At 44.9% G+C, this 18626-nt stretch overlaps 1 protein-coding gene across 8 annotated transcripts in view; it reads right to left on the bottom strand.

Annotated features, from left to right (window-relative positions):
• Positions 1–11737, bottom strand: part of LIMS1 (LIM zinc finger domain containing 1) — a 62994-nt gene extending 51257 nt beyond the window's left edge. For 2 of the 8 annotated variants that reach the window (XM_072358370.1, XM_072358327.1), the window contains exon 1: positions 11637–11737. In XM_072358370.1, coding sequence (XP_072214471.1) covers positions 11637–11671 — 35 coding nt within the window. In that variant the 5' untranslated portion in view covers positions 11672–11737. Of the gene's footprint in view, positions 1–10793; positions 11006–11035; positions 11182–11271; positions 11347–11409; positions 11543–11636 lie in introns of those variants that run through there. The other 6 variants (XM_072358361.1, XM_072358340.1, XM_072358354.1 and 3 more) reach the window with 6 other exon arrangements.
• Positions 11738–18626: the final 6889 nt, after the last annotated feature.

The following is an 18626-nucleotide window of genomic DNA, read 5'->3' as shown; positions in this document are numbered from 1 at the left end:
GCTCTGCTCTCTGACCTGCAGCAAGTTAGTGTCCTTGAAACCGTGGTTCAGAGGCACAGTTTATGCACAGCACATTTCACAGCTTCTACAGCTGGACCAGTGTGATGCTGAGAAACAACCCAGTATAAACCCTACTACCAAGATCTATATAGATAGATAAACATAGATAATCAGACAGGTCTATCTATCTATCCATCCATCTGTGCATCTGTGCATATTTTAAGCACTGGCCCTTGCCAACACCTGTCCTGGTATGAAATCTACTAATATTGAGTTATCACTAAACTTGCCACAGCTGGCATAAACTTCAGAAACCTAGCCTGGTTCTACAGATATGTTACCAACCTTGCGCCTGGTCATATTTCATCCCACCGTGCAGCATAAATACAGGCATAAACTCAGCTCCAAGCTACACTTACCCATAACGTGCGTCCCTGAGCATTTCCAGCACTTTTTCTTTCAGAAAGTAAGTGGGATAAGAATTACAGCTGCTTATAGCATAAATGCAGTCTGCTGATACTTGCATGTCCAACAAAACATATCTAAAAATGCTAGCTTGTACTCTTATGGAAACATTTGAAAGCTCAAGGCTATATCCAGCATGCTCTAGAAACTGTAGAAGTCTGGATCCCCTGCTGGATGACCCATTGGAGTTCATTACCATTATAACTATCTCTCAGAAAATGATTTAGAGAATGGCTAAAATGTAATATGGATGAAGTTAAGCATTTTCTGGGCATTTTTTTTCCAACTCCTGGATCAAAAACAAGTTGTTAATGCTCTTGGAATAGGCACTAGTTTTCTGTGATCAGTTGTCCTGCTATTTTCTTGAGCACTTAGGGAGAAGCCAAGTGAGACCCAGCTTGCACATCCCTCTTTAAAAGAGTCACCAACGCAACCTCTGACCAGCAATACTGGTGAAACCAGCAGCCATGTATGGACTTGAAAGTGCTCAGGACACTTTTTGGAAGCCCCTCTCCTCCTGCCACTTGACAGCTGCTGTTTTATGACAGGCAGCAGGACTCAGCTGAGAGCAGAGACCAGGATGGAACAAGTCACTTCCATCTTCACACTGCCATGCAAGCATCCCCAGCAGCTGGCTGCCACAGGTGTACTTAAAAAGGAGAAGGCAACAAGCGGCTCAGAATAGCCTGGATGCAGCAGAAATCAGCAGACTTACATAAACAAATTAGGATCACAAATGCAACACAACACACGCAGACTAAAATATCAGCAATTTAATGGACAAACCATTACAGAATAAAATCAGGTCCATGAGGGACAGGGGGAAGATGCTGAATCATATTTTTTCCATGTCAATCCTAACATGCTGTTCCTATTGTCACTGAAAAAGTACTGTTATAATGAGATATAGTAGAAGAAATGTTGAGCAAGCCAGACACCTTGAAATCATGGTGACAGACATAACTATTACTAACCTTACCTTCCTTCTTTCCCTACCTGCTCTGCTGCTGATGCTGCAGAGCCCTGCAGTTTTGAGGATGTAAAGAGATTAAAATCACCTTGGCCAAGCCTATGCTCTTGCATGTTGATGTAAGTAGAACGATGCCTTTGGCTGGGCATACTGACAGCCCTACGCTGTCTTGATTCCCCCCAGCTACTTCATACCCATTGGGTGAGGCTTGAACTAGTCCACCAGCCAGGAGCTGAGCTCCAGCACAAGCAGACCTGCACGGGCTCGCTCCTTGCAGCCTGCGGGTCTGGACTTTTGTTTTCTTCCTTACATGTAAATCTGCATGACAGTTTGCTGAGCTATGTGAGCTCAATGATGGTAGCAACAGGGCGATGCTGGATCTGTTTAAAAATGGCATAAGGGAAGTTATAGGGTCATATAACAACCACATTTTAATGAATTTAGGTCTTTTGCATGGGGGAAGGAAAAAAAAAGAAGCTAAAATGGCCTTTCTAGTTTTAGAGACAAAAATAACAGTACATAGACTTTACCAGGTATAAACTCCAACCTACACATCTTCAACCGAAGGCATTTATCAATGGGTAAACATGCTGCACCCACTTATCCCATAAGCAGCTGCTCTTCTTTAAATACAATAAAGAACAGATTAGAAAATTGCCCTCCTGAGCAGTGTTATAAGTCCAATCTTAATGTGCCATCCTGACAAAGCCAACTCAAAACAGGGATAGTTTCATCACTATACCTAGCACACGGAAGCATGGTTTCAAAGCCAAAACAATCACTTCCCTCATACTAGCAAACGTTTTGTCTCATTTGGTCATCTACGGACCCTTATGCCTAAGGAAAATATAACAGGAAATTTACAGCTGGCTTCAGCAATCCACCAGCAGGGAATCAGTTAACCGCTCCAACCTCCTGTACTTGCACCTTATCAGAAACGTTAAGCAACACAATCAAACGTGATCAACGCACGTTCCTAAGACACTCAGAAGATAATCAAATATTATCTCTAATTGGTGCAGGCTTCACTATTTGTATGCATGCAGTTCTGAGGAATTGCTACAAAGTTCCCCTAATCTATGTACACAGAAGTTAACAATACGCCTTGTTTTCAAGGGCTTCAGATGAACTCAGATGATTCTGAGTAAGGGGAAAAAAAAATCACTTGCATTTCTGATAGGAAAAAACTAAATTTAAACAACTATTTTTCAGCAAAACTTTCTTTTTGCTGTGGTTTATTTTCACCATTGGAAATGTAGATCCTGTCTGGGCTACTAACTCGCGTCTTAATCGCTAAGAACATGGCAACAGCAAAAGGAATAATATAGTAAAATCTTTGGGTGTGTTCCAAGATGGTTTTGTACCAGGATAAATCTAGATCCATTCCCAACAAGCATAGTCCAAACATTCCAGATACAGGAGACAAAGAAGATAAGCTGACATCCTTAGAGTAAAAAAAAAGGGCAGGAAAAGGGGGGTTTGGAGGTACTTGTTCCTCAAGCGTTCTGAAGCAGAAGAAGTAACCCCTATGTTTTAAAATCTCTCTGCCAAAAACTGCTTTATTTTAGAAGATACATTTAGCATCTTTTGGTGGTTTAGCTCCATTGACATAGAAATGCAAACTCTTTTGAACAGCACTGCTCTCATTTTGAGAAGTGGACTCATTTCCTTACTTACGGAAATCACTTCAGTGTTCTTAGAAAACTCTTGTATTTCCCTCTGTTGCATTCCTGGAAAAATATGGGGCCATATAGTCTTTACCCTCCCTGGGTTCTCAGTCTAGTCTTCCTAAGATACAGCCAGAGGGTTGATGCAGAAAGTAACACTGTAAAGAAAGAGCTCAGGAAGCAAGCAGCAGCATGTTGGCCAGTTAGCTTGAGATGACCTCAGCTTGGCTCTTTGAAACTAATGAATGAGCTGACAAATTTCTGCCTTCAGTGTCAGTTTCCTCCCCTCCTTATTTGCTTGCAATTGGTGTGATCGGTTAGTAGTGGGGCTGTAAGCTGAAGAGGAAGAACAAGCCAGAGCTGAGGTTCAGACTGATGAAGCATTGAAGACGTCCCCTATAAAGCCTGCATTTGTAAGCACTGAAGATGTGTAAGCATTGAAGATGTGTATTTACAGAAGCAAAACAACAGGATATACTCGAGCCATTAGAAAATTAAATATCTTAATCCTAGCACTGACATGATAAAGTAATTTAAGATAATGAGGTGTGTATATATATATATATATTTAAATCTAATGGAGCTGTTGAGAAAAGACAGCAAACATGGTATCTCTACACAGCAAGATCCCCAGGACAGCACCTGCATCTGTACCTCCTGACCTCTGCCTGACACATAGGTATTCCTAGATGCTGTTAGCATTTTTCACCTTCCTTCTGCCATTCATACAGAACAAACAGTGCTGATCCCACTGGGATACACCTACTGGGATGTTCTGGAGATCAGGGCTGGAAATGCAGTCACCTACCAAGGAACTCCAGCTCAGGACTGCAATGCTGTGGGCTTCTGCTATGGTCCCAGCAACCCTGCTTGTGCAAGTCACAGACACCAAGAGCAGCTCTACGTGCTTTCATTTGGGCAACATGACGTGCCATCTCCAAGCACTTGAACTCCGGGCTCCAAGGAAATGAAAACTTACTCATGACTTGACTCAAGTGTTTTGTGTGATCACAACTACACACTGCTCAGACTAAATAAATGAATCCAATCATTTTGTTTTCTTACTGAATTTACAAACCCCAAATAAGTCCTTTCTGTATTTATTTATTTTTAAAATAATGGCTTTAAGATGAGAATATTTGAGACCAATATTACGAACTACTTGCCCTCCCTGATCTCTAGGAAAAAATTAAATGGAAACAAAGTTTTAAGTCAATGCAATTATGTTAACATCCTTGCAACATTCCCACTCGAGCACTAAAGAAGCATTCAGCGCTACAGTCTGAACTACTAGATACTGATAGCACAAATATTTTCTGCCTGTTCCAATTTAGACTCAGTGTGAACTTTAAATGAACTTTGGATATTTCCGTGGTATGCACAATAATGTGTTTTTAGTGCATCAGATTATGAATCCCCTTCTAGTTCAGGTAAACTTTGTTTCTCCTGCACCCTCATGGCCAGTGACAAGAGCATCGTTATTTAAGGCATGTGCACAGAGCAGAGAACATATTTTGTTCAAAGTTTGATGGAATATCTTGTGATCTGGAACTACAATCCAGATCACTCTGCACACACACTTGTGCTAAAAGGGATTTACAATGTGTTGGAAAATTTAGATTCAGGCCTTTTTTCATTCTTCTTTCCTCCCATGGTGGGTAGAACTAGAAAATATCTGTAATGTGAGCCAACCAAGGTGAGTGACTCAACGTACAAGAGAAAAATCATTCACTTGACAAGAGTATCACCAGCATTCTTCACATCTATCCAGGTGTGATGCCAGAAGCAGTGTTCACTGACATGGGTCCTCATCTTGGAAGATGGAACATGTCTCGGGTGTCTCTCCTACCTCACATGACCAGTGATAGGACACGAGGAAACACCCTCAAATTGTACAAGAGGAGGTTTAGACTGGATATCAAGAAGAATTTCTTAATGGAGAGAGTGGTTAAGCTTTGGAAGGGGCTGGAAGTGGCAGAGTCCCCATTCTTGGAGATATGTAAGAGACACATAGACATGGCACTAAGGATCACGGTCTAGCGACAGTACTCAGCAGGTCAGGCTGATGGTTGGATTTGGCAAAGACCTTCAAGATCACCAATCTAGATGAGTCTATATTTTTGCATCATGACATTGCCATCACCCAAATGATTACTACAATGACAGCAGCAAGCTCTGCTGGGCACACTATCATTACAACTTAGCATCTTCCCCATTATTTTCCTTCTGCTGAGTTTGGTATTTATTTCTATACAAATGTGGCAGTCAAAGTGCTGCATATTTTTATCTGCGTGCATCAGGACTTCACACAAACTCCACTGTACAAATCAAACCACTGCAAAGCTATGTTCTAAAAACCCATACTAGCTACAGAATTTTAGCTCAGATGACAAAAAAAAAAGAACAACCCTCATTTCACAGTTCTGCCTATCTTGACAATCTGCTCATGCTGAAACTTATACAAAAGGCATGATAAGCAGCATTAAACCTCCTGAATGTCCACAGGTTTAATGCAGCCTGGGCTTCCTGCTGGGAAAAGGGAGCCACCGTTGCTCCTCTGTTGGTTCCCCTAATTGCAAAGCTGTCCCCCAAATGGAAGCCCACAATCACTTCTATGCTCCAGACACTTGTCTCAGCCTGGCAAACCAGCAGCTTGGTGCTGCTGCCTCAAAATGCCAAATTCATAGAATCATAGTGTGGCCTGGGTTGGAAAGGACCACAATGACCATCTTGTTTCACCCCTCCTCCTGTGGGCAGTCACCAACCACCAGACAAGACTGTCCAGAGCCACATCCAGCCTGACCTCAAATGCCTCCAGGGATGGGGCATCCACAACCCTCTTGGGCAACCTGGTCCAGTGCGTCACCACACTCTGTGTGAGAAACTGCCTCCCAATATCTAACCCAGCACGGCATCAGATGGGCTAAGTGACATAACTTAATGGTGAACGATGTCAGAGGATCTAGATGTCAGGTGGGAAACGGGAGGCTTTTCTCTGAAAAAGAAAACTTATAGCTGGTAGAGATGACAACAGAGAACTCATTCCAGGGCTACAAGTCTGTAAGTTACCGCAGAGACTGTCTTGGCTCCAGGAGTTATTTTTTTCCAGGAGAACCTGAAAGAGTTCTTCAGTATCCAAATGACCAGGAAATAAGCCAAAAGAACAAGCTCCACAAGCCCTCAGATTATTTTAAACAATTAACAATAAGCCACTGTTCTTTGATATAATTATAGAAATCGCACTTCTTTGATATGTGATGGCAAACAAGCATGTTGAAGGGGCAAAAGGAGGTAGGGTTGTTATTTTTTTTCCAGGAAGATAAGTACTTTTCTAAATAACACATACCCCAAGGATCATATTTATACAGCCATTTCAACAATCAAGTCTTTTTTAAGTCCACTATAATCCACTGACAATAAAAGATGAAAGAAACCTACAGGAAAGCCAGGGTTTAATCAAAACACTTAATCAGTCAGAGGTTCCTTATTGGAACCATAAACCTGAGCATGCTAAGGCTTCTCCTGACTTTTTTTTTACCCCTCCACCAGTGCTTGCTGAATGGGTCACCAGCAGCATCCTCCCTCGCTGCTCTCCCACCACAGTTGCACTCAACAACTAAGGGTGGAACTGTTCTTTATTCTCCTTATTCACTCCCTCCAAATTTAAACATTTGGCCCTGGGTTAAATTAAATGGATTTCTTTTATTATTCTTTTTTGAAACATATCTCACGATCTCTGCCTGACCCCAGTAAGAAGCCAGAGCTGAGAGCCCACCGCCCACTCACAGTGCAACAGAGGCCAAGCGAGGGTCAGCTCACACTACAGCACAGATGGGTATAATAGGCTTTTAATTACTTCCTTCCTTTTAAAGCCATTTATTTGTTTATTTTTAAAAGCTCCAGAGTAGCTACTGGTATTTTCTTACACCTTTCTTTTTTTTAAATACACTTGGCAGACATCAAAGAGCTACAAATTTGGATGCAACTGACATTAAACATCCACTTTGATAGTTACATTTTTGAGGAGGGGGGGGGGAGGGGGAGGAAGCCTTTAAAAGCATTACTTCCACTTGTTTGTATGTTCCCTAAGTTATCAGCATATTTCCCTAGGCTTTTCTGACAGCAATATCCATATTCTTGTAGCCAAAGAAATCCAGGGAACTCTGGAAACATCCAACTACACACAAACATTTAAAGCTTAGAGAACATAATACAAAACAAATACCTCTGAAGTGAACATCTCCAGATGTTTTAACATATTATTTTTTTATATGGATATATATATATATAATATATATATATAATATGACTCAGCCGTGGAAAACCAAAAGAATGTTCTCATTTCCTGAGGCTGGCTAACAAAAAGGGAAAAAATGTGAACGAAGGAACAAAGATTTCGGAAGTCAGCTTTTTCTCAGTAAGAGCAGCTTTAAAACGATCCCCTTCGATTTCTTTTTAATATAAACAGAGCATTGCCTCACTTGAGAGATAACCACATTCCTCTTTTCAGAGTATCTCCTCTATCCACCCCAACATCACCATTAGTCACAGAAATCAAGGAATCAGTCCAGATCAAACCAATCTGGATTTCAATCTGCTCCACTTGGAGTACTGCATCCAGCTCTGGGGCCCTCAACACAAGAAAGATATGGACCTGCTAGAGTGGATCCAGAGGAGGGCTAGAGGGTGATCAGACAGCTGGAGCATCTCTCATGTGAAGAAAAGCTGGAGGAGCTGGACTTAATTAAGCTGGAGAAGAGAAGGTTCCAGGGAAATCTTACTACAGTCATCCAGTTTCTAAAGGGAGCATATGGAGATGAACTTACTACATTGGCAGTGATAGGACAAGGGGGAATGGTTTTAAACTAAAAGACGTGAGATTTTGGTTAGATGTTAGGAGGAAATTCTTTACTCAGAGTGCAGTGAGGTGCTGGCACAGCTGCCCAGAGAAGCTGTGGTGCCCCATCCCTGGAGGCACTCAAGGTCAGGTTGGATGGGGCCCTGGGCAGCTGAGCTGGTGGGGGCAGCCCTGCCCACAGCAGGGGAATGGAATTATATGATCTTTAAGGTCCCATCCAAGTCACGCTATGTTTCTATGATTATGTTCTATCTACTCCTCTGTCTAGCCACTAGTTTCTAGCTGCTCCAGCTCCCACATAACTGTGCCTCTAGGGGAGCAGAGCCATGGCCTACCTCAGGACAATGTGTATGGCTTCTTGGAGCCTGACAGATTTGGGGCTGGGAAGCAGTTACCACAGGGAGAGCCTCACCACACTTACCAGCAGGACCTGGCAAAAACAAGGGACTTAATCTAGCACATATGTCTGTCTCCTGGCCACAAAACGCAAGCCTCCTCTGCTACCAACACAGAAGTTCAGAAGCGGGTGTTTTCCATCTGTGAGCAGAAATATGCTCCTGTTTGGAAGCATTTTGTCATGCTAGACTGCTTCCCGCAGCAGATCCTGCTCTGCTGATTCAGTTCTGAGCCTGCTGGGCTGCATCCAGGCCTTGCCATGCCTTTCCAAGACAGTGGACAAGTATGCCAGGGATGGGAGGGCCTACAGCCGCGCCACTCCACACCCTTTGCTCCCCAGAGCACCTCTGAGGCCATCCGTGGATGCAGTCTTCTTCCCCCATACCAACCCCCCAGCCACTGTATGCCTGCATGGGGCCAGCACTGGAGCCACTCAGTCATGTTGCTGCCTCCCAGTTATTTTCCAGCATTACTCTGCTGCTTTACTGCAGCCTTTCCCAGTGCCCCTAACCACAGTAAAACAATGCATTAGTACAGAAAATCCTTTCAATTCTAAACGCAACTGCTTCCCCTGACTGCTCAGACCACCCAGGAAACCTTCACAAAGTCATTACATGGTCTTAGTTTCCCCAATTAGCCACAACAACTCCCCACCCACGACATGAGTAATAAATCCCAAGGCTTTAACTAAACTATTCCCACCAGTTTAGGTTTCGGTCCATCAAAAGTCCACCTACAAGTGAGTGTTGCTCACTTCTTCGACCTATTTAATACAACAACTCTAAATGCACTGGGACTGACTTAGGATTCACCTCCTTATTAGTCTTTTTAGAACTGGATAGTATGGGTTTTTTAAAACGAGTTAGGAAGTGATAGAAAAAAACAACACGCTAAGAGCTGGAAAACAACAACAATGTAAGGAAAAGCAATTAACATGAAAAAATGCAGAGCATAAGGCCTCGTCCTGGGTAACAGCACTCACGCATCGTACTGAGAGGCACTCCAGAACATTTACATACTTCCCAGTGCAGCAGGAAGGCGGTTTCAGATAAGGACGGGAGGTCCACATGGCTCACAGAGAGCTCTCCCCTGGACAGACCATCAGGTTCTGGGGTTTGCTGATGGTCTTCATGCCCAGAAATCCATCTAGCCGTCCCACATGAAGGGTTGTTGAGGCACACAAAACCAGCCAAGCAAATGACAATTCCTTGACTTTCTTTTTTTTTCTTTCTATCTGTTTAAAAGAACTAAGTAGGTATTTCCAGAAAGGTTTTGACACTTCAGGAAGGGGAAGCACTGAAGTAACTACAAAGGAGTGTCCTAATTTGCAGAAAAGTATTTCCCCCCGGGGGCTCAGTCTCCTGTTCTGCTTTCTCCAATTGTCAAGTTGAATTAGGATGTTCCCAGCCTTCTTTCATTCTTTCAAAGCACGTTTCCGCCTCAACACCAGAGCTTGTGCACCAGCCCTATGGGCAACAAGCTCTGTAGCACATCGCTGCAATGACAAAGACAACACACTGCCTACATACATGCTATGAAGGGCTCAGACAATGCGCGACTTCAGCTGTCAAAACACAACTGTCGTTCTCATTTTCCTTGTCATCAGCACCTGCTGTCACAGAAAAACTCTATGCAAGTACCTTTCCCACCAACTGGCAAGCTGCTTTTAGCACAGATCACTGCAACTACATCCCCAAATGAGAAGAAGTAAAAGGCGCAAAGTACAGAGCGAGAAGCCTTTAAACAAGGATTTGGGGCAAACAGAACACAGATGAATGCGGATGCCGAGCCTAACACACTTAGCACGAAACCACAATTGCAAGAGCTGAAAAGCTTGCCTTAAGTGCTTTGGTAGTAAATGTTTTATTGTCACTTGAAGAAGAATTTGTTAACTACGCAAGTGATGCTCTGTGCATTACAGGTCATTAACGGCTCCCATGTCTGGAGCCTGCTCTAAGAAAAAAAACCACTGGGTTACAGCTGAGGTTCAGCTCCAGTATCACCTATAGCTTCTCATTTCCCTTACCAAAGCCAGCAGCACTACAGAGTACTCACAGGTGTGAGCTTCACACGAACAAGAGCTGGATATCCAATGAGTCTACACCAGTTTGTCAAATACAGTTATTCTGCAAATAAAGTGGAGCCTGCTTTGTAGGCAAGCAAGCAGTAAAATACTAAACATTTATTACTGCAAAGAAAAACTTAGTTTCCATGAGGAAACCACAAACGCTTAAGATAATAAAAGACTCTAAACTGCAAGCTAACATTTTTCTCTGAATCCCATAAGGAACGTATTCCGGCAATAGCTCACCACAATGAATTCAGCACAACCAGCTGGAAAGGCTGCCCACAGGACACAGCCTGTGCTCCCCCCACAGAAACATACCCCCAACAAGTCAGGCGCTCTCAGCCCAGGCACCGCACAGCCACAACTCACGTTCAGATGTTGAACACTGGCTGCTTTTGAGTCAGTCGACAACACGAGGACAGCCATAAAGCCGCACATCCCTCACAGCCACCCAATGCCGACACCCCACGGCAGCACCCCTGCTCTATGAGCACCCGGCTTGCAGCAGTAGGTCCTTTGCAACGCGAAAGCACAAACGCAGAGGCAGCAAAAAGCATCCGTCAAAAGAAACAATATCAAAGTTAGAAAGAACAGTAAGGAACCGTGCGCACATTCCTGCCGGCCAGATGTCTGCTGCTCCTCCGCGCGGCTCTGGAGAGCGGCATCAAGTCAGCCCTCCTCTGTTCTGCCTCCTTCCCCCGGGCCGTGCAGAGCAGCTCGCCGGGAGCGCCGCCCAGCCGCGCCGTGCGCGCACCGCAGCCGGAGCCGAGGCCGGGTCGGCACGAAGCGCTGCCCGCGCCCTGCCCCGCGCGTCCACGTGTCAGCGCGTTAATTCGGAACGGCTCACCTCGAGAAGCATTACAGCGGGTGAGGCTCCCAGACTATGCGCAATTAGAGCTGACTTTGCTTTCTAGAAGCCATCCCCATTAACCTCTCTCTCCCTTAAGGCAACCGTGGCACAAGCGAGAAAGTCCACGGAGCTCACCCGGGGCTATTTACCAGCAGCGTTTAACGCGGTAACCTCCCTCGGGAGAGGAGGCTGTAAGGTAGAACGGCTCCAAACCCACGCTCCGGCCGGGAGGGAGCTCAGCAGGGCACGGGGATGGCACAGGAGCGAATGACCGCCCGCCGGTCCTGCCGCCCCGCTCCCCGTTCCGACCGCCGGCCAGCAAAGCCAGGCTCCCGCCCAACGCACGAATGCCGCTGCCCTACCTGCCGGGCAGCCCCGCCGCCGCCACCCCCAACATCGCGCCGAGCTCCGCCGCAACGGGAGGAGCCGAGCCGAGCGCCGGTAATGGCGCTGCACGCCCGCCCCCTGCGTGCCCTGCGCTGCCGCCTGGGGGCGCACTCCTCCCGCGCCGCCGTCCGGCCCGGCCCGGCCCGCCTCATCCCGCTGCCCGGCGGGAAGCGCCGCGCTGGGCTTTGTGTGGTGGCAGCCCTCCCCGCCGCCGCTTGGCGCCGCTTTTCAGGACAGAAGATTGTTGTCGAAACCGCGTCGGCTATTCTCGCTATGTGTGGGTCCGCTGCAGGGTGTGTGAACTCTTGTCAGCCCCCAGATGATGGAGACTTCTCGCACAGATAAGGACGGGACGAGGGACAGTGGTTTTAATCTCCAAGAGGGGAGATTTAGATCAGCTGTTGGGAGGGAATTTTTCACCAGCGAGGCTCTGGCACCAGCTGCCCAGAGGCCGCAGGGCCTGGCAGTGCCCTGGGCACCACCCCGCTCTGGGTGCCCTGCTGGAGAACGGGGTAGGCCTGAGGTCCTGCCACCACAAAACCCCACCGGCTAAACTCATTCACCTCCCATCTGGCTGCAGGGTTGGCTTACATCATCTTAACTAGGCAGGTTCTCATTCCGTGCCTGCTAAGGTAACACTACCCCTTTGTTTTTCTTCCTAATCGAGTTCGGGCGGTCTGCCATGTTACCTGCAGGCAGCTTCACGAATGGCTGTAATTAACCCCAGTGTGCCTGTGTGGGGCTGGGGGTTGTCATATGGCCCCATTTCTACTGCAGAGCACAGCTACAGAGAGCAGCAGGTACAGGGACCTGATTCCCAGCATACCTGAATGTGGAGCAGCAAACAGTGATGCTCATAAAGAGCAGAAGAGCCTTCACCGAGCGCCGTGCCAAATGCTAAGTACTGGCAGTCCTTGGAAGTGCTGCACCAAGTCCAGGTGTTGTGTTTCAAAAGCACTTTTGCGCCCTGGCTTCGGAAGCTGACTCAAATTTTGCTTCTGACTTCCTGTTCATCAGAAACAACAATTCGTAATGACCTTCATTACACGGCATTAGAGCATTCTGATATCCTAATTAACTTGTAAAATTCAGCCCAGAGTACTTAAGTAAGTAAATAATTCAATAGGATTCACAAACACGCACTCAGAAGAAAAAAAGATCATTCCCTCCAGTGCTGTGTAATGAAAAACTACGACTGCTTTCCTCCTACGTGCTTATTAAAAAACACGATGAGCTGCCTGCTTCTTGCTGCTCACAGAGCCATCATTAAGGTCGATGTTGGCGTGCCTGGTGTCGGGAGTGCCAGCATCCCCAGGAGGCAAGTGAGGAAATGGAGACAGCAATGATGAAGCTCGCTGAGGAAGCATGTGGTAGAGCAGGGATGTGGGGCTCCGTATCTCCAGACCAAGCACCGTAATCATGAGGTGATCTTTCTTCAAACAGTCTCCCCATGCTAAATCAATGTAATTTGAACACGTGTTTTTGGTGTTCTGTTTCCAGAGCACTTTCAGCCTTTTATCATCGCTGAAGTTCTAATGTGTGGCGGTAAGGCTGGCAGGGGGACAAATGACAGTGCAGGACTTTCAGCCATTTAGAATTGTACAGTTTATCAGCGTTGGCTCCACCAACGATACGAGGCCAATGCTGTGAGCCTGGGGAAGGAGTAAGAAAGGAAAGGTTGTGGAGGCACAGACAAGGGAAAAGCTGCATACTGAAGGGGTCAGCCTGCCTGCCTGTGATGGCAGATGTCGGCAATTTTACATCACATTCTTACACATTTCCAAAAATACTTTACAATTTTCTCACGATATGAAGAAACTTGAGTAAATACGAGCCCAGGCACTTAAAAAGTATCTATTTGCTGTGTCTTCTTTACCCTCTTTGCAGGTTCCCCAGGGCAGTGGGCACGGCCCCCAGCTGCCAGAGTTCAAGGAGCAGTGTGGTCAGACATAGAGTTTGATGCTGTGTGGCGCCAGGAGTTGGACTCTGTGATCCCTGCATACATTTCCAACTCATTCCATGGTTCTGTAATCTTCAGCTGTAAGGCCTTTCTGTAGATACTCCTCACAAGAGAGACAAGAGGATGACAAAGAGATTCTAGTTGAGGTCTTACTGCCCAGTGTCCTTTCCAGACTTACATTTGAACATCCCTACTTCATACAGTGAATATTAGCCCGAGATTTTGCTTTCTCTCAGTACTCTGAGAAATTGCAGGTGCTCTATCCTTCCTCATGTTGTTATTGACCCTGAGGGCTTCATCTCGCAAATATGGAGCCAAATATGGAAGATGGAAAGAGGTTGTGCAGGAACAAGGACTGATAACATCTGATAACTGCTGATAACATCTGTTTGATGCAACCAGTTAGAAATACGGACACCTGCTCCATGATAAACGTCCTGCTGTGGGAGTCATGGGTCGCACATCTTTCTGTTGGTGCATTTAGAACAACTATTGCTTTCTATGGATGTTTGGATGTTTTTGCTAACGGCAGCATTCTGAGGTCCTTTAAAGAAAGGACTCAGGAGTCAAGAAGCACCGAAGTCAGCCAAAGAGCTCAGAATAACAAGGGGGGAAACAAGTTACAACCCAGCATAAGTGAAGATTGTCATTTTTCTTCTTCAGACTTTCTGTCCGTGCGGTTTCCATCCTCCACAGAGTCTCTCAAAATCTATCAGTGGGTTTCCTCCATTTTCTCAAAACTCTCCTGCAAGAAAAGTTCAATGTACGCGCTGTTCCCCGGCTGTCTGCAAACAATTGGTTTGAGCGGCTTCCAAGAGCAAGGCTGGAGGAGAAGGTCCACGAGGACCCAATGACAGGAGCTGCTGAAGTCTTGGTTGCCTCCAGTTGCTTTCAGCCCCAGTTTGCAGGAGTCCACAGCCCTCTGCCCGAGGTGCTGCATGGCTGCCCCTTCGTGTCCCTGCAGGAGTGCAATGGCTGTGGCCGCAGGTAATTCATGTGGATCTCTTAAACATTAACTAGTCTATATAAATATTTAGCTACTAAACACCAGAGTGATAAGATGGGCCTTCGCCTCTGCCAGAAGTAATGCTGAGCAGCAGCAGCTTAACTCCACAAGAGGGAATAAGGAGAGTAAAGCAGCACTTAAGGTAAAAGCCTTTTCCTGGAGTTGTGTAACATTTTCCATGGATTTTATTTTTGCGATGTTTTGCAAGCTACAAATTGCAAGAGATCCAAGAACGAATATGTACATCCACTTACCAAAAGGTCTGAGTGTTCTCAGAACAGTCTTCGATTTTCAAGCAATTAAGCTTTCAGATGAGACAGTAAAAAAAATCTTAAATTCTCTACTCAGATGCAGCTGCTATCCAATAAATATCAGTTTATAACACTTTCAGATGCCATTACAGAAGGACTGGAGTTGTGCTTGTGCCCAAAATAGCACGCTGGTTTTCCCACTGATTACCTTAGGTTCTTAAGAAGCCTACAGGCATTCAACTGGCAGCAAAAGAATTGATGATCCAAAGAGGATTTGACTGTTGAAGCAGTAACTAACTGCTGTCTATAGTCCCGCTTTGCTTTACTGCTGGCTATCTTCATTGCACAGTCCAGCCCATGTCATTTCATGTTTTGTTCATTCTCACTCATTTAGGAAGGATGGATTTGTTTGTTTGTTTGTGTGTTTTCCCAAAGGGCATCAGAGGACCTTGTTTTTGATACAGGGACATATAGCTTTGGCCCATACTAAACCAAATCTGTTGAAAAGAGGTATTATGTACCGTGGCCATTCTTCCATGAAAAAACTTAGGAATGTTATTATCGTGCCAGGAAAGTTAGAAGAGCTTTTGAGTGCAAAGACATCAAAACTGAACTGTGTTTAGTAACTGAGTTTGCTTTTGCTGTTGTGAGACAATTTCATTTTCATGGCTTTGCTAACAAAGCTAAAATAGAACATGAAGTTGAGCAATTCAAAAGCAACAGGTAGAATGGACGCTATTTACACTGCAGCAAGAAGGAGAACATGAGATTAGAAATAGTCCAACCGAGACATCCTCTCCTTTGCTAATCTGGTAGACTTTGGCCACCCAGAAGTCTCACCCTGTGAAATGAAAGGCTTGTGGAACAACAGCTAGGCTCCTGCAGCATAGGTCAACTCAACCTAAACTGCAGTGAGGACTCAGAGATTAAAGGCAGAAATTGAAAACAAAAACATTGAATCATCTGTATCGTGCAGAGGAAAGATTAGGTGCCAAAGCGTAGCCTGCTGTCAACAAAACAGTTTGCAGTGAAGTATTCTCTGGATTTGTTGAAAAAAAAAGAGGGAGAAGAGTATAGTTCATGCCTGCAGCTGGGAGATCTGCCTCTAGTTTTGCATCTGTTTGTGTCCTAAGAAGAAAGAGGTATGCAAGCAGCACCTTCATGGATGGAGATGAAGAGTCTGGCTCAACACAGTCAGAGTATGCCTCAGCACCAGAGCAATGCTAGTACCTGGGAAAGACATGATTATCTTTCTCATTGGTCATGAGAAAGCCAAGCGCATTATTATTACTATTCCTCAAACCAAAAGGGCCAGTACAGTGCATGATGAGGTAGGGATCCAGGTAACCTAGTTTCAGTTCAGCACAAATCTTCTGGCAGTTTCCCTTTTTCCTTCATAAGCCCATGACCACACCTTCTTTGGGAAGCATGCTAAACAGATGATACTGTCCCAAGGTGCTGGGAACCTCATCTTCTTCTCACAGCAGAGAAGTGTGAGCCTCACTGCTGGAAAAAGCATTGAGTTGCTCCACAGGCACCAGCCACTGTAAGGCTCATCTCCTCTACTTTGCTTTGGCATCAGCAAGGTGCTGTTACCAATTTGGTAGTGCCTCTGTACAAACCCATAGCCACAAGTGATCTCAGAGCTGTGTAACACTGACCTCTACCTTGCTTGGTGCTGCCTGGCCCTTCATCCCTTCTCCTGCGCCAGTAATTGCTTCCAGCTTTTTGAATATGGAGCATGAAATGGTGAGTGTGTTGTTTATTCTTGTGGTTTCTCAGCCTTTAGTTTGCGCTGTTGCAAGACTGAAGGCACTTAGTGAATGGTGGTTCAGGCTGTCCTCATTTTCCACTTAGCAGTTCCAACCAGGTATTTCAGTAATTGTCCTCTCTTCAAAAAAAAATTATTACACCCTACATTTTGTTCCATTGAACAACACCTTTGCATCTTCCAGAGTAGGAACTTGAACATAATCAATGGAAGAGGAGTCATTTGACTTCACTGGCAGCAATAGGGCAGATGCAGTAAGAAAGCTAGATACATAGCTCAAAGTTAGAGGAGAAGCACATTGAAACACCAAGTGTATTGTGAAGGCCACAGTACTAACTGCTTCAGTATCCTGCATAGAAAGGTACACCTTGTGTGTTTTGGCCCTGAAAGAAATAAAAAAGGTTCTTTTCACAACTAAAGCAAATGTTAGATAGAGATGTTTGGTACATGGAAGAGCCACCATGGGGCACTGGGCAACCTGATCCACAAGCATGAGTGTTGAAACTAAATGATCTTAATGGTCCCTTCCAACCCAAGCCTTCAGCGACTCTATGAATCCCTTGACTCTAAGACATGCTTTCTCATTCCTGCAAGACACATTCTATCCAGTTCAGCTTGAAAAGTAGCCAAATTATTCTTTCCCTTCCCTTAGGCAGCATCTGAAAGTTGTCTGGATTACAAGTTGATCTTGAATTTCAGGCTTTCTTTTTTGACTTTTATATCCGTTTGTTCTTAGTTTAAGAATCAAGGTGTTTTTTCCTACCTTGCACCCAAGTAGCATTTTCTCAGGTAAGAAGAGGCATTCAGAGAAAAAGAAAGGCACGCTGTTGCATAAGGATGAAATTTATTGAAGCGATGACCACATGAAAAAGGCAGCGCAGACAAGTTTCCAACCAAAACTCTTATCTACTCAAACTAGTAATTCTGACATTACTACAACAAACAAACATTTTTTTACCTCTTTGTGCATTTGGTTTTTCAGCTCGTGGGTGTTAACTGCTATTTGCAGGGCTCTGCTGGGAGATATTTTCCACAGAACTAGTAATAGTGGAGCTATCACATAGTTAAGGAAGTATGGTGCTCTGGAGAAGCCAAGGCAAAAGCTGAAGGAGAGGTGGTTAAGCTGCCTTCCAAGCCAGTTACTAGAAACCACTAAGAGCTGTTAGGTATCTTCCCCCACAACTCCAGGATTTCTATTATCAAAGCACAAGGATAGAGGGAGACCTAACTTCAGGAAACTATTCTAACCATATATTCATTTTTCTGTCATACTTTGGGAAAGAGAGGTCAGGTCAGGAAAGAAAAACAGCTCCAATACTCCCAGGTACCACTCTTAACACTGGCTCCCTCCGGCCATCCCTGAACCCTTAATCCAACTGGGCACACCTACAGTGTAGCCTTACAGATTCTGGTCTTCCTGTGTTCCAGACAGAGCACATTTGGCTTGCACAGACAGGGCTCTGTTCTGTAGAAAAAAAGAATGCAGAAGGCACATCCATAACCCGTTTATAAGCCCACGTAGGTAGTTAAAAATGCAGCTATAGTGCACATAAAGTCCTGGAAACTCAGAATTATTATTATTTTTTTTGTTATTAAATTCCCTATATATACTCTGCATAGTGACAATATAGTCTCATTTTTATATTATTCCCTTCTATCCTGATGCTAGAGCTGAAGGCAGGCAGATAGAAGAATAAAATTTGGTCCTAAGCTTATGAAGTCTTTGGGAAGGGGGTTACTTTTACTGGGAAATATTCCAACGAATATGGCACTAGAAAGAGAGAAAGAAAGAAATAGAACCAGAAAGCAAAGTCAGCACATTGCTCCTCCAAAAAAAGGGCACTAATATGTCAAGAAGCAGCAGCACTAGTTACCATTTTAAACTGCTTTTTGAAAGCAAACCACAGCCACAATGCTGTAATGTTACAAATGCAAACACATGACATATAAAAACTTTACTATGCAAAATAACCCTGT

This window comes from Excalfactoria chinensis, chromosome 1, assembly GCF_039878825.1.
Source record: "Excalfactoria chinensis isolate bCotChi1 chromosome 1, bCotChi1.hap2, whole genome shotgun sequence".
Classification (NCBI taxonomy): domain Eukaryota; kingdom Metazoa; phylum Chordata; class Aves; order Galliformes; family Phasianidae; genus Excalfactoria; species Excalfactoria chinensis.
The sequence above is the reverse complement of the archived record's forward strand: the minus strand, read 5'-3'. Positions and strand labels throughout refer to the sequence as shown.